Source organism: Lithobates pipiens, unplaced genomic scaffold, assembly GCF_037356315.1.
Source record: "Lithobates pipiens isolate NorthernLeopardFrog02 unplaced genomic scaffold, aLitPip1_a1.2 Scaffold_18, whole genome shotgun sequence".
NCBI lineage: Eukaryota > Metazoa > Chordata > Amphibia > Anura > Ranidae > Lithobates > Lithobates pipiens.
Genome location: NW_027507758.1, coordinates 483,082,312 through 483,108,562, shown reverse-complemented (window position 1 = coordinate 483,108,562; position 26,251 = coordinate 483,082,312). Strand labels below are relative to the sequence as shown.

Genomic DNA, 26,251 nt, shown 5'->3' with positions numbered 1-26,251 from the left:
TGTCACTGCAGCCCCGTCAGTGATGGAGAATTTACAAAAAGTTTTGTAACTGAAACAAAAAAAAAGTGTTTTTTCAAAATTTTTGGTCTTTTTTTTATTTGTTTAGCACAAAATAATAATCCCAGAGTCGATCAAATACCACCAAAAGAAAACTCTATTTGTGGGAACAAAATGATAAAAACTTTGTTTGCCAATTGCACGGTCATGCTACTGTACCCAAAGTGCAACAGTGCTGAAAGCTCAAAATTCGTCTGGGCAGGAAGGTGTATAAGTGCCCAGTATTGAAGTGGTTAATCTGGATACTGGGGGGGTCTACGACCGAAGGAGCCGACCATTTTTTGAGAAGGCTCCCCTCAAAAGGGTAACGCACCGCTGTGTATTTGGGAACCGAAAAGGTCAGTTGCGGGCGACCCCATTCGTTGTAAATAAATGTCAAAATAAGTCAGATACAGGAACACCTAAAGGCCCATACACACTATCAGATTATCTACTTGGGTTTTTCCTTCAGATTTACCAAAACCATATAATGAGGACAAACCTTAAGAGTTTCAATGTGTATGCAATCAGGCAGGCCCTTCTACTACATGGTTTTGGTAAATCTGAAGGAAAAAGGGGCCACTTTAGCACACCTTTCTTCCCACACCGCCTCCATCTTGGCAACTAACTAATTGAGGACCGCCATCAGGGTGCCCATGGGCACTGCTCGGTCTGCAATTGCCTGGATTGCGGGGGAAGAAACACCAGTTTCTGAAGCCATGCTGACCCTAGCCTCTTTGCCACCCGAAGGGGACTTAAGACAGTGACAGTCCCACCCTCCTTGCTACTGCTGGCTGAGGGGCTCTTTCCCGCCGGACTCACCACCCTGAAGAGTTCTGCGCTATCCAACAAGCAGTGCCAGTAGTCCCTGTGGACTCCCAGGTGCAGAGGAAACAAAAGATGTGTCGGTAGCAGCCACTGCAAATAGCGCCAAACTGCTCTGAAGTGTGCTCAGGCTTCAATAAAATGGCCACCCAGCATCCAGTACAAAGACATAAAACACAGGGAAAATGGCTGCGAGAGCACATGCTGCTGCTAGAGAACACTGAAAAAACGTGTTCAGGCTTCTAGAAAATGGCCGCCAGTGTCCTGTATAGAGATCACTAGGAAAATGGCCGCTGAAGTCTAGGAAAGCATACTGTCCTTGCCCACACCTAAAATGGCCACCAAAGCAGCTCCATGGAGGTATAGGGATTAAACGATGGCAGTGAACACAGCGCTGTACAAGACACCAGCAAAGACACAGACACCTTCCAGGGGCATGAAGAATGGGACCCAGGACAGCGCTAGCCAGCGCAGCCCCCCAACCCAGGTGAGTCCCCCGGAGAGCCCCTGTATTAGGCACACACACCGCTCAGCAGCCACATGCAGCATCTCCCCAGAAAGAGGGAAACTAGGGACAGGGGAGAGAAGAGAGGGAGGTGAGGGACCCCCGAATCGAACTCCCAGGGAATGCCCAGCTGCTCAACCCTGCCAAGGCAGGGAGAGCTGTACTTACCAGTCCTGAAGAGCTGGGAGACATTCCATCACAGACCCACTCACTGATCAGTACAGGGTGGCTGCTGGCCCTGCATACTGTGACGCAGACATCAGTAGCCCAGTCATATGTATGCCCCGGAGCATAAAAGCTCACCAACCACCTCTGGAGCTTAGGTTTCATTGTGGCCTGCCGAGCGCGTACCTGCGGCCTGCACATGCTCGATGGCCAGACTGGGGAGACTACAAGGATAAGGGTATCCAGCCTGTCACCCAGCTGGCTGTTGATAGTAGATCACAGGATCATTCATCTTGCGCAAAAAGTCACGCTTCTGCATTAAAAAAATAAAAACACACACCACGGACCGATGGTCCCGCCGGGTTCCGAGGTCCTTCGCCTTCACTAGGCAAAATAAAACTGAGTTCTGCCTGGCAGGCTGGAGGGTTGTTGCCCAAGGGACCGCCCCCTGGGCGAAACTAAGGGTTCTGAGTGTTGTGTTACAACTAATGCCTAGTATCTCCTAAACAACACAATGGCTAAGAGAGGAGCTGTGTCGGTCGGTGAATATAAGAGAAAAATGACGTCAATTTTGTTTATGAGCCACGTCGCACGACCGCGCAGTTGTCAGTTAAAGAGATGCAGTGCCGAATTTCAAAAAGTTCTCTGGTCAGGAAGGGGGTAAAATCTTCCGGGGGCTGAAGCAGATATAGTCTTTTATTGGATATATATATATTTGTAACAGTATTGGTTTTATTTGTTACATATTAGAGCTGCACAGTGTGTCATATTTTGACTTCCATAGTCTGCCCTGAAACTAGAGAGACTCAAAAGGATGAGATATGTAGCATCAGGACTGGCATAGCAAGGAAACAGGAAGTCAGAATTTATAAATTAGGCCAGGAGGAGTGACCTCAGACACAGAAACCTGCTGTATACAGCTAAATGTGGCAAGATACAGAGAAACTGACAGCTGGATTGCAATTCATTTACATGCACAATGCATATTGTATCTGTACTGTTTGCCCTCATTTTGTAAAGCGCTGTTGGATATATATTTATAGAAGTTGTTTTGGAGAGGAAAAGCTGGAGTTCTGCTTTAAGCCTGCCACAAATGGCCCAAATGTTTGCAGATCTCTGCCAAATCATCAGAAATTCAAATTTGTGACTGCCAACTGCCTCCCCCCCAGCATCACCCAGCTCAACAAACTGACTGAAAATTTGTAAAAGGTAGGTGTAAAATGGTTGGCTAAACAGTGACCGCAGCCCATCAGATGCAGTCTTTGTTGAATATTCAGAGAGCGGTGGGTACAGTAGTGGAGATCCCTCAATGCACACCATTTAGCATGGATAAGAATGATCTAAAATCTGTATATGTATGGCTAGCATAAGGAGCTTTTATACACAAAAACACACACAATTGAAAAATTGCTCCTTAAGATGATGTGGATAAAGCAACTTCATAATAAATGTTTATTATAAAAATGAACAAAGGTCAGTAAAGGAAGAATCAATTAGGTGTGTGAGTTTATGTAATTCATATTAACATTTATTAACTCCAAAGTTTGCATTAACATTCCAGGTAGATATGAAGTGTTCTTAGAACTGCAACATGCAGTACTATTTAAATAGAACATTTACATTGTTTAAGAAGTCATAAATTAAATAACTCCATTATACAGATCATTATCAGTTTCATACATCAACAGCTTGTAACCATCTATAAAACCTGGAGAAAATAGAATACCAAAATACACATATAATACATTCTTGTTATCTGAGCTACTAGAAATGGACAAACCATCACACCAGTACTTTGGTCACAGTTAAATCGGGCTTATATTGATAACTTTAAATATTTATTCACAATCATGGCTACATTCAATAAAAACAGTTCATAGAAAAAAAAAAGAAAAAAAAAAGTGGATTCCCATAAATTAGATTTGACTAACCACTTCATGTCCAGCTCAAGGGTACTTTCAGGTAAACAATGGCCAACTGCCCCTTGCACTCCCTACCTTTTACCTTATACAGACCTCAAACAAGATTGCCATCATTCTTAAGTTCTGCAAAGTTTTGGCAGTCTTTTACTGTTCTTGCAGCCAGTTAGCTGTGAAGTACTGTGCATAAGTTGGCTTCCTAGAATACAACTAAGCAGCCACCCCATTTGTTCGGCCCAAGCTCTGACCAGAGCAGGTCTCAAATTCTGAAGAATGGGCAGTTTGATAAGTGCAATTTAGTTACCTACCTAAGCGTTTGTCTAATTTTTTCTGGGCAAGGCAGGCAAAATAGGGCTTTTATGAAAAAAAAAAAAAAGTGACAAAACAGCGGCGGAGATTTACCAAAACTGGAGCGTGCAAAATCTGGTGCAGTTCTGCATAGATACCAATCAGCTTCCAGGTTTTATTGTCAAAGCGCAATTGAACAAGCTGAAATTAGAAGCCGATTGGCTACCATGCACAGCTGCACCATATTCTGAGTGCACCAGTTTTAGTAAATCCCCCACTATGTGTCTGAGATTTTAAAAAGGAAATGTAACTTACAACAATTTGTGTAAGCAAACCACAAAATGGACAAAGTGGTTAATAAAAGTTTGCAGTTTCAAAATGGGACTTTTCCAGGCCTTATAGGAACAATCTATTGTCTTGTGCGTACATACTACAGCTTTCACAACCTGTATCATTCTGCTGTACCTTTTTTATTGAAAATATCCATATTCAGGTTTATCTGGGATACAACAGCTCTGCTTTACTATCTGCATAGTTCTCTAGAATCCAGAAATCATCTCTGTGCTCAAGACTCATAAATATCTGTTTTAAACAGGAAGAGGCATATAAAAATAAAGACGAAAGAAGTGGGGGGGGTTTGAGGGTGCGACCTCGTAAATCTTGTGCGCTTGAGCTTCAAATGATAAAATACAAGCTGCAAAAGCATAAGAGATTGCACTAAGGTCTTTATTTGAAAAGGTCAGAGCATGGTGCAACATATAGAACCTATTACCACCCTTTTGGTGACCCTACTGATCCAATTAACTGCAGGAAGCCTATTTGGGTTACCTAACTGGGTGTTTTTATAGTAAATATTGGGAAACGGCTGGCCTTCCTTGCAGAAAATAAAATGTAAATTTAAATTTGACATTCTGTGTCGGGGAGGGGGAAACACACCTCCTTTTTTTATGGAGAAGAGGAGGAGGCGTTACATAGTCCTAACACTCACTGTGATAGAGTGGCAATGCTGCTCAGTATGCCTATCTTAGGATAGAATGCAAGTTATTGCCAGGATTACCAAGTTAAAGTACAGGATAAAGAATATGGAGGGGGGTGGGAAAATAACACACACTAATGCAGCCACCACATCCAAGAACAATATTATCATTTTTTTCTTTAAGTTTAGATACACTTTAATAGTAGTGAACCACCCTAATAGGGTATATACACTAAAAGCCTGTTTTGAGAAAACAGGCTTGATTGTTTTTTTACGCTAATATGAGCAAAAGGATGTCTTCTTCTATGTGGTTTAATAAAATAGGCAAGTTGTGCCCAAATACTATGCTACAATCATCAGCAACCACATTCTAAAAAGTGTTCAGTTGAATCCTAATAAAGTGATTTCTACTTTGTTCAAAGTTACTACATTTTGCACATTGCTCTTGACCTTATAAAAAGTGATCACGTTAGTCAGCAGTTAGGACCTGAAACTTTGAGAAGGCAAACCACATAGCCATTCCTTCTCAATTCTGCCTGGATTTTGTCACAATAGGATGCGATGCGCTGCTAGACATAGGCATACAATTTTTACAGTATGTACATTTACTACAACTTGAGTTAGGATGCAGTGGAAAGCAGGTTTACTCGCAACACAAGTCATCTTCCCCTACAAAATTTGTGAAAAGGCAGTTGATTATCACAATGAAAAGCAATAATGCTCATCTGTGTTCACACATTGAACTAGGTTCAGATGATTACCTCTGTTCTATTTTCACTGAACCAGAACTCAAAACTGTGATTGATTGTAAACTGGACGAGACAGGTACACCATAGAGAGCGCAAAAGCAGTTTTCCTGGTAATACAAAAAATTACTATAAGCATGCATATATTCTGAGTAATATAATAAACTGTAGCTGCTATGCTGTGTTTTAAAAACAGTAATACAGCTCTTATAAATGTTAACACAAAAAGGTGTGGAAGTAGAATCTGGACTAGAAAATGGCTTTTGTGACTAGACACCTCTTCTGTCATAAAGAAATAATATAATATATTCTACTATATAATCATCATATATATATTAAAAAGTATTTCTCTTTCTATAGTGGATTCATATAATTGTTATATTTTTGGAAGATCTACAATTTTTTTTTATAACAATATTGGGTTCCGAAAAGTTTGGCATAAGTGCATTTTTAAAATTGGAGCTTGATGTCCTGAACATCCCTGTGCTCTGAACCATGTAGGGAGGAGTGCCATTTATATCTCTGGTGAACAGCAGATACCACCACAGTTATTACAACTGCAATGAACTTTAAAAGCACAACAGCAATGCTTTGTGAAAGACTCAACTTAAATCGATTGCAGATAAAAGCACAGAAAAATCAAATCTTTTAAAATGCCTACTTGCTGGGTTTTTCTTCACCATAAATAATTTGTACTGGCATGCAATGTGCCTTTAAACTTGATAGAAATTTTGACAAAGTTAGGAAGAGTCAATTCCCTAGCACAGCCTCCTTCTTCGTTGTACATCATAGCCCTTTCATATTCTGGGAGTGTCTAACGCCTTTTCCTCTACCATCATTAGCCTTTTATGTAGTGCCAAGAAAAGAACAAAGGGGAATACTGTAGAGCAGGGATATGCAATTAGCAGACCTCCACCTGTTGCAGAACTACAATTCCCATGAGGCATAGCAAGACTGACAGCCACAAGCATAAAACCCAGAGGCATGATGGGACTTGTAGTTTTGCAACAGCTGGAGGTCCGCTAATTGCATACACCTACTGTAGACGGTCACTTAAGATTCTGTTGACATCACATTCAAGATGACAGTACAAGCAGCTGTTTCAAGGCTTTTGGGTGTGTACACAAGGGATGCTTTTACAGGTATAGAACATGTAAAATACTTTTAATTAGACATGCACCGAAATTTCAGCAGCTGAAAATGGCAGCATTTTGCCAATAAGATAAAAAGGCACCAAAAATGCACACGATTTTACTCTGCTTATGGTGTGTTTTTCATAGGACATGACTCAAGAACTACATCAAAAATGTAAGTGCATTATTAATGTGTTCTTGCTGCGTTTTCAATGCATTTCAACAGGGAGGCGTTTTTTTTTTTTTTAACTGATCAGAAATGCAGCAAGCAGGATTTTTAACACCACAATGGAAGCGCAACGGACCAGTGTGAAGACATACATAGAATTTAAAGGGATGCATTTTTTCTTGAACTTTTCTTGCGCTAAAAAAGGTGCCAATAATGGCAGACAATTCATATTCATTTAAATTCATGATAATAATAATAATAAAAAAAATACAAACAATACAATTATATATAAATATATATATTTTTAAAAACTGTCATTTTCGGCCAAGTGCATCCTGCATTTTTGGTTTCGGTACCAAAATTTCCCATTCGGTGCACCTCTACTTTTAAATGCACATATGATCTTCTGGGAAAGCATATGGGAATACAGGGCTTCAAGAGGTGAGAATATGCCTTGTTGCACACATGTGAACTATTGAAGTTATAGGTTATAAAAATACATTGCTACATTACTGAACATCTGGAGCTTTGGGAGAGAAGAAAAAAAAAAAAAAAAGTCATAATCTGACTTGTGCCTCCATCTCTGATATAAATAAGGCTTGCTAGTATTCTGGGATGGTAATCTTTAAAAACGCCCAGAAGCCCACAATCTGCCAATGTCAGGGCTGTTCAGGCAGCCCCAAATTCAACTGGCACATCAAAAACACAAAAGAAAAAAAAAAAGAAAAAAACCACACACGATTAAAGATCTATGCAACCAATCCTAAAAATTCATATATTAAAAGTTCTTCATTCAGTAGGATTCTCTCATTAACACCACATTTATACATAATAATAATCAGATCTCCATATAGTTAGACTTCATTTTTTTTATGTATTTACATTTAGAAGTAAAAATTGCCACTTTAAAAAGGGCAATTCAACTTCAACCCCAGCAGCAGAGAGAATTATTTGATGATTTTTAGAATCAAAAACATAATCTGTGTTATCTCTATATATATTTTTTTGTTTAAAATATATCTTGAATTGGATTTGTTTTATGTATTCTTTGGCTCTAATTCTCTATAGTTAACTATACCAAGTTGTGATCATCTACGTCTGTTATAATTGCACCTTAACATAAAAGGACACTGTTATGCCATTTAAGATTCATTATGCGTATTTTGACATGGTTAAAATATGCATTTTATTGCTGTCTGGTCTAGTTTCAACATATAAGCACTGAAAGAAAACAAGCAGTGCTTAAGCTCTACAGAGCAGGTATATTGCCGAGCAGAGCAAGGTCAACAATAGCAGCACACATATCACTTGTTTACTTATGCCATGGGTTTACAATTGAACAGTTATATGACCATGTACCCACAACACTCTAATATACCTGGGACAGAACTTTTTGGCTTTAACTGGATAATTCTAAAGCCTTGTACACACACACAATCAGAATATTGGATCATGTGTTTTTATTTATTTTTTTTGCATGCTAGTCTCATATCGAAAAACCAAAAGGTTACTAAAATGACAAAATTATCATACAACTTCAGAAGTAATGTAATGTGTCATTTGTCACTTTGAATAGTTTTACACGAACTGTCACAGATTATCGTATGATCGCTTTGAAAGTGATATTTTTGTCCAATTTTCTAATCATGTGTACTAGGCATTAGAAGAGTGAACTAAACTTACCAAGAATCAATAGAATGGCTGCTACATGCAAGGGTATGGTAACTTTTACACTGTCAAAGCAAGAAATCTTAAAACAGGTTAGGCTGGCAGCTTGTCTTGTAAATGAACACACAGAATTCATAAACTTTTTTTTTTTTTTTTTTAGGAATAGTTAGACTTATGCTGCGAACACACGAGCAAACTTTCCGGCAGACCAGAATCCGTCGGACAATTCGATCGTGTGTGGGCTCCAGCAGGCTTTTTCTTCCTAAAAGTCCGGCGGACCTAGAAATAAGATTGGCTTCAAATTTGTCCGCTGGACTTGGCTTTTATCGGACAATCCGTTCGTCTGTGTGCTAGTCCGATGGACTAAAACCAATGCTAGGGCAGCTATTGGCTATGAACTTCCGTATTCTACGTCCTCACGTTCGAATCAGTCTGCCTTTTGGAGCGATTGTGTGGGGCCTGGTCCGTTAATTTGAAAGTCCGACGGATTTTGCTCAGGTGCAAAGTCTTTCGGATTGTCCGCCGGACCAAGTCCGTCGAAAAGTCTGGTCGTGTGTATGCTGCATTAGGCTTTTCTTCCATCCACTTTGAAATGAAATGAGGACTTTGTAACATGCAAACAGGGTTTAGCAAAAGGGGCAAATCTTAAAAAAAACAAAAACAAAAAAAAAACTAAAAAAAAAAAACCAAGTACCTTCCAGAAGATCAACTTAAGTAGGCTGCCAGGCACCCCCTGCTTTATTTTATTTTTTTAAACACACTAATGTGTGTTTAAAACAGGCTGCACCTGGTTCATACACGAGGGCCGAGGAAACAAAAGGATCTTCCAATTAGAAGTACCTGCTTAGATTTACATTTTTGAAACTATAATTAAATGTATAGTACAATTGTCAATGACTATGTGGATTAAGGGACAGGCTTTTTTGCAATCTTAAAATTTCAGCACATCGCATACATTCACATTATTAACACCTTTCTACACTGCAAGAGGGAAATTGAATCTGACCACTTTTTAAAGTGGAACTTTATGCTAGATAATGAAAATGGGCAGACATGCAGGATTTTTAATGCAGAGGAGATATGCCTCATCTCTTCTGCATTAAAGCTACTTGCCTGCCGCCTGGACCTGTACAGCTCACTGCACAAATTTGGCCATGCCGAAGCTGATGGAACTCCAATGCACACGTGAGAGCGACGTCCTCTTAGCCTGGACAATGACAGCAGCCGGCAATCGAGACTCGGAAGCCGGCTGCCCAAAAAAGGTCAGCGGCTGGTGAGGAGTTTCCAGATGGCACATCGATGGATTGAAGATTATAGTTTCAAATTAATGCAGCAGTTAAAGTGAACCAGAGCTGGCCTAAAATGTATCCAAAAAGGCAGCAGTGCTAAATAACCAGTGTTGGCCTTAAAAACAATCCCAGTGGAGACCCATGGATCCTAGGCTCAGGCTATGCATGCAGACAATAGGATTTTTATACTTTGTAAAAAATGTTTTTCTTGGGGAATATTAAGGAACAGCAAGATTGGAAAATGGAAAACCAAAAACGATAGGCCAGCAAACAATATTCCCTCCTACTAGCAGCATGCCTTGACTTGGTAGCAGGATTATAAAAACACAGATGTAAATGTGTTCTTGTTCAAAAATACAAAATATTTTCTAGGTGTTATATGAACCTTATACTCTTAATTGCAGATGTAGTAGACATTCTGAGGTTTCCCCAAGTTAGGCACAATTGTCTCATGCAAAGGGGAAATTCAGACGCCTCCTGGAATGAAGACTTCAAATCTGAAATCAGCGTGTCCAAACCATTTCCAGTAGAAGAAACACTCTGACCTGAGCAAAATCCAAAAATGATTAGTCAGTTCCATTGTAGGTTTCTAAACATTCAGAATTCATCTGAACAGTTGTAATATCTAAAAAGTTAAAGCTACATTGTCTTGACAGAACTTTAGCTGACTGTTCGCTCAACAGGCAGTCATTTAGGTATCCCATAAGGGTGATGCCCCGAGAATGCAGCAGGGCTTGCACCTTGTTGTAAACCTAAACTGCATAAAGAAGCCAAATGGCAGGACCATGGACTTGTAGTCCAGAGGCCCCACAGCAAAACAGATGCCCTGGGAAGATGGGCCTTCAAGCCAATACAGCTCCCTGCTAAAGAGAGGTGATGACAGATTTGTAGATTTCATGTGGAATTTTTGAGCTCAAATTAAGACATTCAAAGCTTTGAGATTAAAGATGAACTGGCTCTGAAGCAGCTAAGGCCATGGCTCGATTAGATGTAGACTCTGCGGGAAAGAAGCAGGCATGACTGTAGTGAAATCCTCAGGTGAAAGCGCAGAAACAGTGGCCAATGGTGTTAAAGAGCACTCTAATAACAAAACTGACTCTAGAACAGAGGGTAACAGGATTGTAGACTGCAGATGTCAGCACCGTCAGTTGGCACACTGGAACCAGCCCAGTGCAGTTTAGAGTGTGAGCTGGGAACACCAGTAACAGCAGAACTGATCCCCATGTTTCTAGATTTAAACAGGTTGCAAATAAATTGTAGTAAGGCAACTTACATGTCAAGGTACAAGGCAAGGCCTCATGTACCCACAAAACCCAAACCGCTGGTGGCAGATGAGGGTCAGTTGGATGGAAGTAACCAAAGTCACTGTAGGATGGAAACAAGAAAGGATAAAAAGATAGAGTTCCACATGGCTCTTTAAGGCTCTGTTCACACCTAGGTGTTTTTGTTTTTTAGACAGAAATTTGCGATTTTGTACAGACCAAAAGGTCACCAATGTAACAAGTAGAAAACGCTTGTAATCTGACAAAAAAGAAGCTTCTGTACTGTGAGCTTCAGATGACAAAACGCTCAGATGTGAACAGGGGTCATTGAAATGAATGAGATTTGTCTTGTCAGGAGTTTTTAGAGCCAAGGCTTACAGCAGCAAAAAAGCCTAGGTGTGATCAGAACCTTAAAGCAGGTGCAATAGCAGATTTGATGCTTGGCGATGTATTCTGGGAAAGTGTGGTGTGAGCAACATTTCACCTAGTGGATGATGTCAGCACTCAGTCACAATTTAAAAGGTGCTCAGCAACCAATTTAAATGAGGTGTCTCCCGATGCTCAGCCCAACTGAACTACTCATGGACTGAGGCTTCAGAGACAGGGCAACAGATAAGACAAAGCAGGCTGCTCTGGAAAGTGCCCTGTAGCACCCTACATTGAACCCAGTACCTGAAGGTCATTTCAAGGCTATCCCTGCAATGTCCAGTCCACTGGGGTCTGAAAGCAGCATTCCAAAAGAAAGAGTTTGAGATAGACACACCAGATAGCTGCAATCAAAATGATACCAGCTCTTGCAACTATGTGAAGACTTGATTAAGAAAAACAATAAATAAAAATAAAAAAAATGGTGCTAGTAAAGATAGGCCAGTCTTTTACATAGCAAAGCTGAAGAAATTACATCCATCCACCTCCTCCTAGGACAGAAGCTAAAAAAAAAATAAAAAAAAAAAATAAAAAAAAAAAAAACAACACACACACAACACGAGGCATGCTGATAGTAGGAATGTCACATCCTGGTCTGCTGGCTCAATCCATCCATTTGTCTTGTTCTGGTGTGTACGGACACACTGAGCCCAGGCACCTGTGTTGATGTTGCAATCACATTGGGTGTTCCTCATTGTGTGCGCTGCTCCTCTAAATATTTCACACATCCTGGTCTGCCCTACAATTTGTTTTCCATGTCCAATCTTTCTGCAGGCAGCAGTGTAACAGACAAACAAAAAAAAATAAAATAAATAAGGGCTTTTGCTCAAGTTGCCCATAGGAATAAATACCACCGCAAAGCACCAATGTATTTGTCATACAATGTGAACGCATTCTCAGTCAGCTGGTAAATGGCTATAGAATTTCTGGCACTAAACACTTGAATCACAAAAAAGGTAAGGCTTAAGTTCAATTTTTCAGCAGAATTTGGAGTCATATACAGCCTGGGCCTAGGACTCATGGGACTCCACAGGGACAAATTCGAAGACAGAGGACTTCCAGCATTTCAGATTTGTTATATTACAACTATTTACACCAGGTGAGGTTCACTTTAAAGCACATCTCCAAGCTAGATGCGTTTTATCGGTAACACTGAACGCAGTATAGGACAAGGGTCCATGACTGTTTACAAGGGGTCTGCTGGAGACCTTTGTGTTACCAACTTGTGGAATCCTAATAAAACAGGGGCTTTAAATACAGCAGAGAGGTGCATCTTAGAAATTATATTAGAGCACTAAACTCTCCTCAGAAACTGTCTTAAGATTTAGTCTGTTAAGCTAACCATATCAACCAAGTTGCATGAGCAGCACCCATCTAATCTTTTACACAAGGAGGGATTAGAGACGAGTCAAGTGTACACCAAGTTAGTTTAGTCCACCCAGTATAAAAGTCGATGTAAAAACATTGTTGGGAAAGAAAAAAAAAAAAAAAAAAAAAAAAAAAATGGGATAACTCCGACACAACGTATGTAAAATTTAACTTGTACAAACAACAGTACCAAACCCAAAGTGCAATCAATACTCTCCCCCCAAAATAATGGTTGTACACTGAGAACAACCTGACTTGCTGCCTTCTGCTTTTGAAAGGAAGCAGACCAGTAGCAAGACAAATGGCAGGGGTGAAACATGAAACATATAACACAAAAGTAGACAAAATTTCTTAACGGATACAAGTGCTGTAATCATTTCCTCCGTTCCTGGGTACAGCGGGGACAGAACCTATAAAAATAACATTATTATTATTATATATTGTTAAGCTTTCCAGATATACATTAAAAAAAAAAAAAAAAAAAGAAATAATAATTAGGATACCAGTTTAAAAAGGGTAGGTACAAAACTTCTCACCTCCCCTTTCTGAAGCTATAAATGCCTCATTCACATTTAAAGAATAAGTTCACCTTTTAGAACACGCAAACAATATATTAAAAGGTTGAGGCGCTAGTGATGTTACATGAAATATATCAAATAAATTGCAAATATAAATAAACATAGTATAGCAAGCTAGAAAGTCCATATGTGATGCTCAAAAAAAATTACAACAAATGACGATTACACTCGCATGTTTACACCTGGTGTCTGGATCAGCACAGTAACATGCAAGTGTAATCACCATTTGTTGTGGTCATTTTTTACCTTAATAAAATTACTACACTAGGAGACCTTCCTCTATGTCTCTTGTGGAGTCATTTTCCCCATCCTAGCTTTATCTTAGGGGGGGCCAGTGGAGTGCAATTGTGCTGTCTGTGGAATCGATTGGTATTCCAGAAGTGCTGTTTGCCCTTCCTGTAAAAAGGGGTCATCATTTTCTGGTGAGTGACCACCCATACATTGAGCACTCGTGGTGAAGAACTAGAAGTTTTTTTTTTTTGCACATCACATTTTGCTGTTGGCATTCATCGCATGTGGACTTCCTAGCTTGCTATACTATGTTTACTTATATTTGCAATTCATTTTATACGTTTTACTGAACATCACTAGCACCTCAACCTTTAATATATTGTTTGCAGATTTTGGGGATTTGTTCACTCTTAAAAGAGGCAGCTTACACTATGTTTGTTCATAGATTCCACAATCCTCCATTCATCGTTTTTCATTCTTTCAAACTTTTAGAACATGTTAACACCTATATTCAGGGTGTAACATGTAATGAATGCACCCCCCCCCCCCCATATCGCCACTGCGACAGCAGGCCGGGATTTTTCTGCCCGTGTCTACCGACACAAAAAGACGTGGCAGTGCAGGCTCATCACTCAGTTACAATCCTCTGTAAATGGAAAACGACATGGTCCGGCAGTCTTTGCAGGCTGTCGGCTTGTAGTTTTCAACAAACTACCACGGTGCTGTGAGCGCTATGGTAGTTCATTAAGGTCTTCCTGTCAGAGGGCATCAGGTTTCTCGTACAAGGTAGGAGCAAGCTGTTACACTGAAGCGTTTATAATTTTTTTTTTTTTTTTAAATGTGAACTGCTAGTAACAATTTGACATCTATGCGGGTGCATGGCCCTAAACCGCAACTAGGGTGCCATGTACCCACTGAACAGATTTCACATTGGGAGCAGCGGCTGTGTCCATGCAGCCACCACTTGCTGTCCCAATGAACTTTAATGGAACTAGCCACACAGGGATACCCAGAACACCTGTGCCTCCCTGTGTGGGTAAACACAGCTGTCACACGGGTGCAAACACCCTGTATGAACAAGGCCTAACACATACTTCTGATCAGTCTATCCTTGGGTCTCCTTGCTAACGCCTACCACCAGGCCAAGTGTTAAAGAGAAAGTAAAGGCAATAAAAAAATAAATAAAAAAAAATGCAACCTGCAAGGCAAAGGCATAATGAGCTAGTATGCATAGCATACTAGCTCATTAGGAATAACTTACCTGAGAACGAAGCCCCCGAAGCGGTCCTCAGTCTTCATCTTCGCTGCTGGCATGTATTCATGCGCATGGGAGCCGACGCGGGCAGCATATCGCCGTGGTCTGCGGCCTGCTCGCAGCCGTCTGCGGCTCATGCGCCGTAGACAGCGGTGCCTATCTTTTTGTAAATATCTCCTAAACCGTATAGGTTTAGGAGACATTTCTTGGACCTACAGGTAAACCTTAATCTAGGCTTACCTGTAGGTCAAAGTGGTTTGTAAGGGTTTACAACCACTTTAACGTCAGTTTTGTAGGTCTACAGACACTATGGTGGCTATAAGAATAGATGTGCAATATTGGTATTGGCCGATTTGTGGGGCAGGAGGGTTGAGAGGTGTACAAAAATAAAGTAGTAAAGCTCCTAAAAACTTAAGAGTTAAAGTGGTTGTAAACCCTTACAACACACTTTGACCTACAGGTAAGCCTAGATTAAGGCTTACCTGTAGGTCCAAGAAATATCTCCTAAACCTACACGGTTTGGGAGATATTTGCTGAAAGACAGGCACCACTGTCTACGGCGCATGTGCCGTAGACAACGGTACGCAGGCGCACTGAGCGCGCCACCGTCAACGGCGATATGCCGCGTGTTGCGGCTACCGTGCGCATGCGCGGGAGTGACGTCATCGCGGCTTCGCCGAATGACTGCGGCGGAGCAGCGAGACCCACCGAGAAGATGGATGCACCGGACTACAGGGGACAGCGGTGACATCGCTGGCTCCTGTGTCAGGTAAGTGACACATAATGGACTACTATGCGATGCATAGTAGTCCATTATGCTTTACCTTTGCAGGGAATGAAAGAGGAATTAAACTCATCAGGGTTTACTTCCTCTTTAAGTGCACTAACTTCACAAACTAGTGTTCATAGGGTGGTGAGCAGTTACTAAAAAAAAAAGCAAGTATCTGACAAATCAAGAACTGGGTTGGTCTTTTGCCAACCCCTTTCAGCTATGACATTATGTTTTTGCATAGGTTTGGCAGTCACAGTAACAGCTTTGTTTTACAGTAGGCCTTTGTCTCCAATATATGCACAATAAGCTAAAAACAGAGGAAATTGTTTTCTTAGTCATATTTACAGGGGCATTCAAGTTTGAATGTCATTAGCGGTTTATTAGATACATACTGTAGGTATATAGTCAAAGGCAGTTTATAGGAATCTATACTCCTGACAAAGTGATTGGAAGTGGATTTTAACTCCCCCTTTCTATACAAAATTAGTGAAAAAAATAAATAAATAAATAAATAAATAAAACGTAGTACACACCATTTTCCTTTGGGTTTAGTGGTGAGATCCACACATGCAAAATGAAACCACTCTATGGGACACTAGGGAGGAATAAACAAAAAAACAATTAACTGGTTGTACTTAACAGAATAACAGCTTATATAAAAACAAAAATAATAACATAAAAAAAGTCACTGCACAAATTCTTGTACATTTGATGCTTTGGGGAGCATCCCCTGCTACACTTTTGCCAGCTCCTACATCACTACAACACGTAACAATGTAAGGGGCCAGGAAACAAACTAAAGGGGAGCAGGGAATCATGCGTTTGTATGTGTGTGTTTGTTTAACCAGGATTAAAGCTAAAAATAAATTAATTAATAGAAATAGCTTACAGGATTAGAGCTGTAGTCAGCAACTAAAAATAAAAAAGTATAACCTTCAAATTCATACGGAACAAGTTTATTGCAAAAATAATATTTTAATAGGACACTTACATCTGGATTGTCACAGCCAATCATTTCTCCATAGGACACCTGGTGACACAAGCAGTAGGTGGGTTCGTTGGGGTCTACAGGCATATCAAGGACATCAGAAGGATGTACAGACAATACTGCCTCTGAGAATGCTGGACTGTAAAATAATAAAAAAAAAAAAAAAAAAAAAATTTCTTTTTATATACAGACACAAAAATACAAAAAAGGGGTTTAGTGGTTATAACAAAAAAAAATAAAAATACCACGCACCACACACACACACACACACACCTTTTTTCTCCAAAAGGAAATAAAATGCAGACTTGTCAATACTAAGTTTCAGTACAAGACTCCAAACGCGCGCACACGCACACACACACACACACACACACACACACACACACACACCGAAAGATGGCTACAGCGCCATTGTCAAGATCTGGGAGGGTGTCAAAAAACATCCTAGAACCCCGCAGCTCACATTGGGTGCACCCTGTGACCTTCGATCAGCTGTGTCTAACACATCACATATCGCATGTTGATCAGCAGTCCCTTCCTCCCACAATGCACCTGTGGGAGTAAAGGAGAGACGTTAACCGGCAAGGAGGGGTGCTGAAATTTATCGCTGCATCACGACTCGGGTGTCCCCAATGCGGCATCGATGCATACAACCAGAAAATTGATTGCCGGGTGACGTCATCCCGACTTGCCCGCCCTTCCTGGTTGAGCGTATTGTTAAAATGACTGTTTTAATAAATGCCGTGTTACAAAGAGTGAAGTGCCCCGCTGTAAGTGCTTAAAAAAAAAAAAATTAAAGGTCATACCGAATTTCACAGTACAATACATCCTGCTCATGTGACTGCCCGGCCCTCCTAGGCGTGGCTGAGAATTCCCCATTGACGCCAGGAGAGACATGAGACGTTAGAGGAGAGAGGCGGGCCGGGCCAGGCAGTCACATGAGCAGGATGTATTGTACTGTGAAATTCAGACGTTCCATATTTTTTTTTTTTAAAGCACATAAAGTGGGGCACTTCATTCATTGTAATATGGCATTTATTAAAGTGATTTTAACGGCACCACCAGTGGCAGCTCGTGCATTGTGGGGGGGGGGGGGGTTAGTGAAGTGATGGCTGCATTTCACGGGCGAATGTGGCTGCATTTGATGGGGGAGGTTCAGTATTTTTACAGTTTGTTTGTGCCACCCCAAAAATTGTGAGCACCAGCTGCCACTGGTCAGCACAGAAACAGTTCAGGGAACTTCACAGGGCTGTTTTCAGCAGTGGCTTGTAATCCCTCCTGACCTCCCAGCAGCAGTGTGTGTGAATATCTGTACCCTGTAGTGCACTTTAAAGGGAGTGAGGTCATTTTTAAAATTAAAATGGAGTTCCAGTCAAATTTTGTTTATTAAAAGTCAGCAGCTAAAAAAAAAAAAAAAAAAAAAGAAAAAAAAAAAATTTAAATAGGATTTTTTGTACTCACCGTAAAATCCTCTTCTCTGTAATTCACCGACCGACACAGCTCCTCTCTGTAACAAATGGGTTGTCAGCCCCATCACTGGAGATACTAGGCAAAGTTGTAACACAACACTTCCGAACTTTCAGTTCCGCCCAGGGGGCGGTCCCTAGGCTACAACCCCCACAGCCTGCCCTAGCAGACTCAGTACGTCAACAAGCAGTAGAACGTAAAGAGAAAAAGGAGGGGCGGGTGCTGTGTCGGTAGGTGAATTACAGAGAAAAGGATTTTACGGCGAGTACAAAAAAAAATAAAAAATCATATTTTCTCTTATATTCACCGACCGACACAGCTCCTCTCTGTAACAAAATGGGACATCCCCAAGCAGTGCCAAACGAGGGGTGGGAAAAACAACATAAAAACTTCATCCACCATGGCAAGTGGGAACTAGTGAAACTAAACCCACAAAAAAACAGCAGTGTGTAGAAAAAAAAAAAAAAAAAAAATATAACCGGGTATCCTCAACAGGAGTGATCCCCAAGAACGATACATTGCGGAAGTAATGCAACAGTGCATAAACATAACAGTACTGCGTTTTTATCGAAAAACCAGGAAAAACAAGCTTGCATATCCAATTGCAACTTCACGGCCGCCTGCAAAACTTTGTGGCCAAAACAGGTATCAGCTGATGCAATGACGTCTACCTTGTAGAACTTGGTATGGACAGACGACCAGGTCGCTGCCTTACACACCCGAGCGACCGACGCTTGGCGTCAGAAGGCCCAAGACGTTCCAATTGCCCTTGTAAAGTGGGCCGTGACCGGAAAAAGGGGGCACCTGCCCCTTCAAGGCGTAGGCTTGTACTACAATCTGTCTGATCCACCTGGAAATGGTGGCCGACGAGACCGCCATACCCTTCTTTGGACCAGCCACCGAAACAAACAGCGAGTCTGACTGCCGAAAGGGAGCCGTGGCAGACAAATACACCTTCAGAGCCCTAACCACATAGAGAGCATGAAGGGCCACCTCTTTGGGGTGCTTCGGCTTAGGACACAACGATGGTAATACAATGTCGTCATTGATATGCAAGGCCGAGACCACCTTTGGTAGAAAAGACGGTTGCGGGCGCAACACCACCTTATCCCTGTGGATGACCAGATAAGGCGACTTGCAAGACAAGGCCGCCAATTCCGAAATTCTCCTGGCTGAGGTAATGGCCACTAGAAAGACCACTTTCTGGGAAAGAGTCAACAGGGGAATCTCCCTGATATTCTCAAACAGCGGTTTTTGAAGCGCCGACAATACCAGGTTCAAAATCCCATGGGGGTAACGGTGGGCGCACCGGAGGGACTACATGTCGTACCCCCTGAACGAAGGTACCCACTAAGAAGTGCGGTGCCAGGCGTCGGGGGGGGCATGGTTGAAGGAACAGTGTATATTGCACTTATTGCTCACATTGCATGATTACCATCTGTTGGATGGATTGCACATTTTTCTGAGTGGACTGTTTACATTTTGCACTGGATATTTATTTTTACTTACTGGAGTTAAGATTTTTTTTGGCATAAATACGTTGTGATTTGCACTATCTGCACTATTGCATGGACTTATTGATTGATTCATTTTTGCCTTATTGTTATTTTTGATGCACCTTACTATTGGTATTATGTCATATTGATACTTTATTGCTTTGCACTAGTTTTGCTACTTTTTTGCACATTTTTTATGCACTGTATGAATTTATATTTATATAAATTTTTATTACTATATTTATATTGTTTTGGCGAGTACACATTTAGTAATATTTTAGTTAGCGCCACATAAAACACCCCCCTTATTTGCATTTTGAGTGTAGAGAACACTTTTATATGTGAGCAGCTTTCTATAGTTCATACCTAGGTCTTCTAGCGAAGTTGTGCGCAACAGGACTTACCCATTTTTACATATGGGTATGTGCAGGTACGCACCCTGGATGCCCAAGGATGCCAGGGAGTCTCCTTGATGGAGTGCAGCAACTACTGAGCGAACCGATTCCATCCTGAACCTCTGCACTTTTACAAAGCGATTAAGGGCTTTAAAGTCCAAGATTGGACGTACCCATTCCTTCTTGGGAACCACAAACAGATTTGAGTAGAATCCCTGGAAGCGTTCCGGCTCCGGAACAGGTACAATCACCCCTCGATTCAGCAAGTCCCTTACAGCCACCAACAGGGCCTCCTGGCGACCCGGGTACGCTGGAGGGGAAGAATCTGTTTGGCGGCCAAGAGAGGAACTCCATCTTGTAGTCTGTGGAAATCAGATCGCAGACCCATTGGTCGGATAACCGGGAGGACCACCAGGCTGCAAACTCCCGAAGGTGACCCCCCACCCGAGACCTGGGTGGGGGCAAACCTTCATGCGGTAGCACTTTTATTTGCAGGCTTGCTGTTCCAGAGAAGTTTTTGACCGTCCGTGGGCGTCCTGTCAGGCTGGGGACGTTTTGTCGAAGCACCCGGTGGACGAAAAAGCCGCCTATGAGCGGAAATAGAGGGCCCTTGCCTGCGGCGTGGCTCCTTAGCCTTCCTGGCCTGTGGGAGTAGAGTACTCTTACCACCAGTGGCATTTTTAGAAATGTCATCTAAAGAGGCTTCAAAGAGCCAGTCGCCAAGGAAGGGAAGATCTGTCAGGGCTTTCTTGGATGCCTGGTCAGCAGACCAGCATTTTAGCCAAATCAGGCGCCTCAGCACCACAGCTGACACTGAAGCCCTGGATAACAGAGGGAGAGTATCCAGGGCCGCGTCACAGACATACTTAAGGCCTTGCACTAGTTGGTCTGCTAGTTCCACGCAGACAGGGGAGGCCTGTTCCTCTCCCAATTCGCGGTGCAAACGTTTGGCCCCCTCAGTCAGTGTCTGGGACACCAGTGCAGATGCCAGTACAGGTGGCACAGCTGACCCCACAACCGTAAACAAGGAACGAGCCACCGCCTCGGCCTTCCTGTCTGTGGGATCCTTGAATGCAGGAGTCCCCTCAACCGGGATCGTGGTTACTTTATGTCTAACCAGCTGGACTACTTTTTTAGAAGGCTTTTTAGCACCTTTCTTCCCACGTACCGCCTCTATCCTGGGTGTCCATAGGGACCGCGCAGTCCGCAGGTGACCCAGTTGCAATTGCCTGGATTTTGGGGGAAGAAACACCAGTTTCTAAAGCCATGCCGACCCTACCCTGTCTGCCACCCGAAGGGGACTTAGGACAGGGACAGTCCCACCCTCCTTGCTGCCGCTGACTGAGGGGCTCTAACCAGCTGGACTCACCACCCTGGGCAGCTCCGCGCTGTATTACCACAGTGATGATGATCCCCGGCGCTCCCACATGCAGAGATAGCAAAACTGTCGGTGGCCGGCCGGTCGCACGATCGGTGAGCGATCTGACACGTGTCCAGAATCACAGGATAAACCTCCCAGCGCTCTGTGATGACCAAACAGGAAGCTGAGGGCACAGGGGCTGCTGCTAGAGCACAAAAAACACAGTCTGGCTACAAGAAAATGTCCGCCAGTGTTCTAATAGAGAATCAGTAGGAAAATGGCCGCTTGAAGCCAGAAGCATGTCTGACCCTTGCCCATACTTAAAATGGCCGGCGATCAGCACTATGAGAGGCTAGAGAGAACATGTGGCAGACACAGCGCTGCACCAACACAGGGGCAGACTACACAGGCATCCAGCAGGACTAAGCTGCAGGACCCAGGCACCCAGCACAGCTAAACCCCCAAGTGAGAGCGCAGGAAACACACACACACACACACACACACACCGCTCAGCACATGTACAGCCCCCCCATGAGGGGGGGGGGAAAGGAGGGGAGAGAAGAGAGGGGGGGGTGAGGGGGGCCCCCCGAATCGACCTCCCAGGGAATGCCCAGTTGCTCCACCCTGCAGAGACAGGGAGAGCTGTACTTACCAGTCCTGAAGAGCTGGGAGACATTCCATGGTAGTCAGTTCCTGACCAGTACAAGGAAGACTACTGGCCCAGCATACTGTGACGCAGACATCAGGTAGCCCGGTCATATGTATGCCCCAGAGCATATAGCTCACCGACCTCCTCTGGAGCTGAGGTATGTCGTGGCCTGCCGAGCTGTAGCTGTGACCTGCACACGCTCGATGGCCGGACTGGGGATACTACAAGGATAAGTGAACCAGCCTGTCACCCAGCTGGCTGTTGACAGAAGATCACAGGATCATTCATCTTGTGCATAAAGCCAAGCTTCTGCATCAAAAAATAAATAAAAAACACGGACCCATGGGCCCGCAGGGTTCCTAGGTCTATCTCCTTTGCTAGGCAAGAAAAAAAACTGAGTCTGCTAGGGCAGGCGGTGGGGTTGTAGCCTAGGGACCGCCCCTGGGCGTAACTGAAAGTTCTGAAGTGTTGTGTTACAACTCTGCCTAGTATCTCCAGTGATAGGGCTGACCACCCATTTTGTTACAGAGAGGAGCCATTTCAGTCAGTGAATATAAGAGAAAATGCATCTTCTGACTTTTAATAAAAAGACACTCACCTGTCGCACAATCCAGCTACGTGGCCACCCAAACCCTCCCTTGTCTCCCCTGTCTGTCCACGGCATTGCCAATACTACTGTGGGCATCTGGCAGTTTGTAGCTTTACAGCCAGGTGCGCATGTCTCGCTGCGCTGTCCTGCATAGCCGGGCAATTTTTTTGGGACCGGTGATGTGTCCCAGAAGATTGCAGGGTGAAAGGGCCGCCTAGGCGGCCCAAGTGGAAGTGGGAGCTTGTCGGTAATCGTGATGCATTGCGGAATCTAAGACCAGATAATCGTAATCGAATTGTGAGATCAGTGAAGATGCGCACCCCTACCGGCAAGCCTGTCAGCACATCGTTTACACGGCTAATTAGGGCACAGATCATTAGTGTCCATCAGTGAATGTGAAAAATTATCTATTTGAAAAATGTTATAAACATACTAAGAAAAACATTTTTTTTTCAAAATTGTTCCCCCCCCCTTCTCAACAAAACACATCTGTGGTGAATAATTACTACCAAAAGACAGCTCTATCTGTGTGAAAAAAATAAACAATACTTCATATGGCTACAGTGTTGCATGACCATGCAATTGTCATTTAAAGTGTGACAGCACTGAAAGCTGAAAATTGGCCTGGGAAGTGGGCAAAAGTGCCCAGTGGGTAAGTGGTTAATAAATAAATACATCACGCACATGTGCACACAACATTTTCTTACACACACACACACACACAAAAAGAAGTGTCACTTGGGCTTCTCATAAGGTGCGAAGGATCCCAAACCCTGTGAGAAGGTTTTTGCATGTTTCACACTGTATGGGCGTCTTAGAAATGACCCAAAACACACGTGAAAGCTGACAATCCTTCAGCAAATACTACATGCCTTGCTGTCCTTCTCAGCCAATTGTTTCAATAACATTGAAGCACTACACAAAACAAAAATGTGCAGCTCCGGAATTCTGATACAAATCTACGCGCTTGTTTCAGGTCAGTGACTCAAAGTGCTAAACGTAAATCATCTGTGCACCTAAACTGTGACAAAATAGGTGAAAATATAAACCGTGCAGGTAAATACCACAAAATAATTAGTGTACATAAAGGAACTGGACTGTATTATTTTGACATTTCCAGATATTGCCACCTTATTGGACACTTCATCATTGATCATTTATGGGACTTTATGGTTTTATGTTCACTTAGTTTTGTGGGTGTCAACTCACAGGGGTAGTTACATGTTCCTTTATGTAATTGTCCTTTATGTACACTAATTATTTTTGTGCTATTTACCTGCACGGTTTATATTTTTAATTATATTTTCACCGTTTAGGTGCACAGATGATTTACGTTTAGCGCTACACCAATTATTGTATGTATCCTGAATATATTTATCAGCATTAAGTAACATCCAATGCAATCATATGGTTTGTCACACATCACCCACTTCATACTATTGTCTGGTAAATGGTTTAAAAGTATTTAAGTCATTTCAGCACCTAGCATTTCCAGAAAGTGGTCAGCAATAGCATCCTCCACATTTCTATGTGTAAAAGGTGCGTACTAGTTATTTGTACTTCATACATGGCTAAATATTTTGAATTAGTTTGTGTGCTTGCTTTGCTGCTCCTGACATCTCCTCACCCTCCTTTTAACTTCTTCTTCTTTACAGTGTCCTCTTCTGATACCCTACGGCCTCGGGAACCTCGTTTGTCTTTTTGTGATCGATTCTCTGCAAAAAGAGAACACACACAATTTATGTGAGAATAACCCATCATAAAGATCTACAATAAAACAAGGGGCTTATAAAATAAAATAAATAAAACACTTGCTTTTTATTCCTCGTCCAGATGGGCTGTCAAACTCTGCTCCTTCCAATTTTTCTTTGAGATCAGCTTCAAATCGTGCCAGATCTGCATCTAGCCTTCTGATGTGTTTATCCACCTTTGATTTTTTTTAAAGTAAAGAAAGAATTGTAATTGGTGGAGGGGGAAGAAGATTGATCAAAAAGGCATCCAAAGCACCCCCAATTTATCATGCACGCAACACCAACAAACTAGTGAAGATAATGCTAATAATCAAACACCATCTTTTATTGCATTTATTATTAGCAACCTCACCTGTGCTTTTTATAAAAAATTCTCGTGTTTATTTCTTTCGTTTGTATTGGCGCAACACAAAAAAAAGACAAATCGGACATATTCCACGCAAAACTCCAAAAATGGACTGGACAAAATTATTGGCACCCTCAACTTAATATTTGGTAGCACACCCCTCAGGGGAAAAACAAAAAAACAAAAACTGAAATCAATTACTTCCTATAAACGATCAATGAGTTTTACACCTCTCTAATGGAATTTTGGACCACTCTTTCGCCAACTGCTCCAGATCTCTCAGATTGGAAGGGTTTATTTTCCCAGCTACTGTTTGGAGATCTCTCCACAGGTGCTCTATGGGATTTAGATCTGGACTAGTTGCTGGCCAGTTCAGGACTCTCCAGTGCTTTGTCTTAAACCATTTCTGGTTGCTTTTCGATGTGTGCTTTGAGTCATTGTTCTGCTGCAAGACCAATGACCTCTTACGGAGATCCAACTTTGACACTGGGCCCTACATTGTAGCCCAGAATTACTTGGTAGACTTCAGATGTCATAATGCCATGCACATGGTCAAGACATCCAGTGTTTGAAGCAGCAAAGAAACCCCAAAAATTCAGTGAACCTCCAACATGTTTGACTGTAGGGACTGTATTCTTTTCTTTAAAAGCCTCATTTATTTTTCTGAGAACAGTAGAATGATGGTCTTTACATAAAAGCTGTAATTTTGTTTTCTCTGTCCACAGCACATTCTGCCAAAAGAATTATGGCTTTCTCAGGTAAGTTTTGGCAAACGTCAATCTGGCGTTTTTATGTTTCTGTGCCAGCAGTGGGGTACTCCTTGGTCTTCTAAAACAGCGTCCCTTTTTCATTCAGATGGAAACATACAGTGCCTTGAAAAAGTATTCACACCCCTTGAAATTTTTCACATTTCGTCAAGTTACAACCAAACATATAAAATGTATTTATTTCTTTGGGATTTTATGTGATAGACCCAACACAAAGTGGCACATAATTGTGAAGTGGAAGGAAAATGATAAAATGCTTTTCATTTTTTTAACAAACATTTGAAAAGCGTGTCCGTGCATTTGTATGCAGCCGCCCCCCCCCCCCCCCCCCCCCCCCGAGTCAATACTTTGTAGAACCACCTTTCACTGCAATTACAACTGCAAGTCTTTTTGGGGATGTTCTACCAGCTTTGCACATCTGGAGAGTCAAGTTTTTTTTCCCCATTCTTCTAAGCAAAACAGCTCAAACTCTGTCAGATTGGATGGAGAGCGTCTGAACAGCAATTTTCAAATCTTGCCACAGATTCTCAATTGGATTTAGGTCTGGACTTTCACTCAGCCATTCTAACACATGAATATTCTTTGATCTAAGGCATTCCATTGTAGCTCTGGATGTTTGTTTAGGGTTGTTGGTCTGCTGGAAGGTGAACCTCCGCCCCAGTCTCAAATCTTTTGCAGACTAACAGGCTTTCCAAGATTTATTTATTTGGCTCCATCCATCTTCCCATCAACTGACCAGCTTCATTGTCTCTGGTGAAGAAAAGCATTCCCACAACATGATGCTGCCACTGTCATGTTTCACATTGGGGATGGTGTGTTCAGGGTGATGGAG

The 26,251-nt window shown here is 42.2% G+C and overlaps 1 protein-coding gene across 1 annotated transcript in view; it reads right to left on the bottom strand.

Annotated features, from left to right (window-relative positions):
- Positions 1-3,037: 3,037 nt before the first annotated feature.
- The window catches only part of ING5 (inhibitor of growth family member 5), a 29,605-nt gene continuing 6,391 nt past the window's right edge, over positions 3,038-26,251 (bottom strand). Inside the window, exons 4-8 of the mRNA XM_077488437.1 lie at positions 24,371-24,482; positions 24,183-24,270; positions 16,603-16,738; positions 16,145-16,206; positions 3,038-13,185 (exon numbers count right to left, since the gene is read on the bottom strand). Of these exons, the coding sequence (XP_077344563.1) occupies positions 13,149-13,185; positions 16,145-16,206; positions 16,603-16,738; positions 24,183-24,270; positions 24,371-24,482 (435 nt within the window). The 3' untranslated portion in view covers positions 3,038-13,148. The remainder of the gene's footprint in view (positions 13,186-16,144; positions 16,207-16,602; positions 16,739-24,182; positions 24,271-24,370; positions 24,483-26,251) is intronic.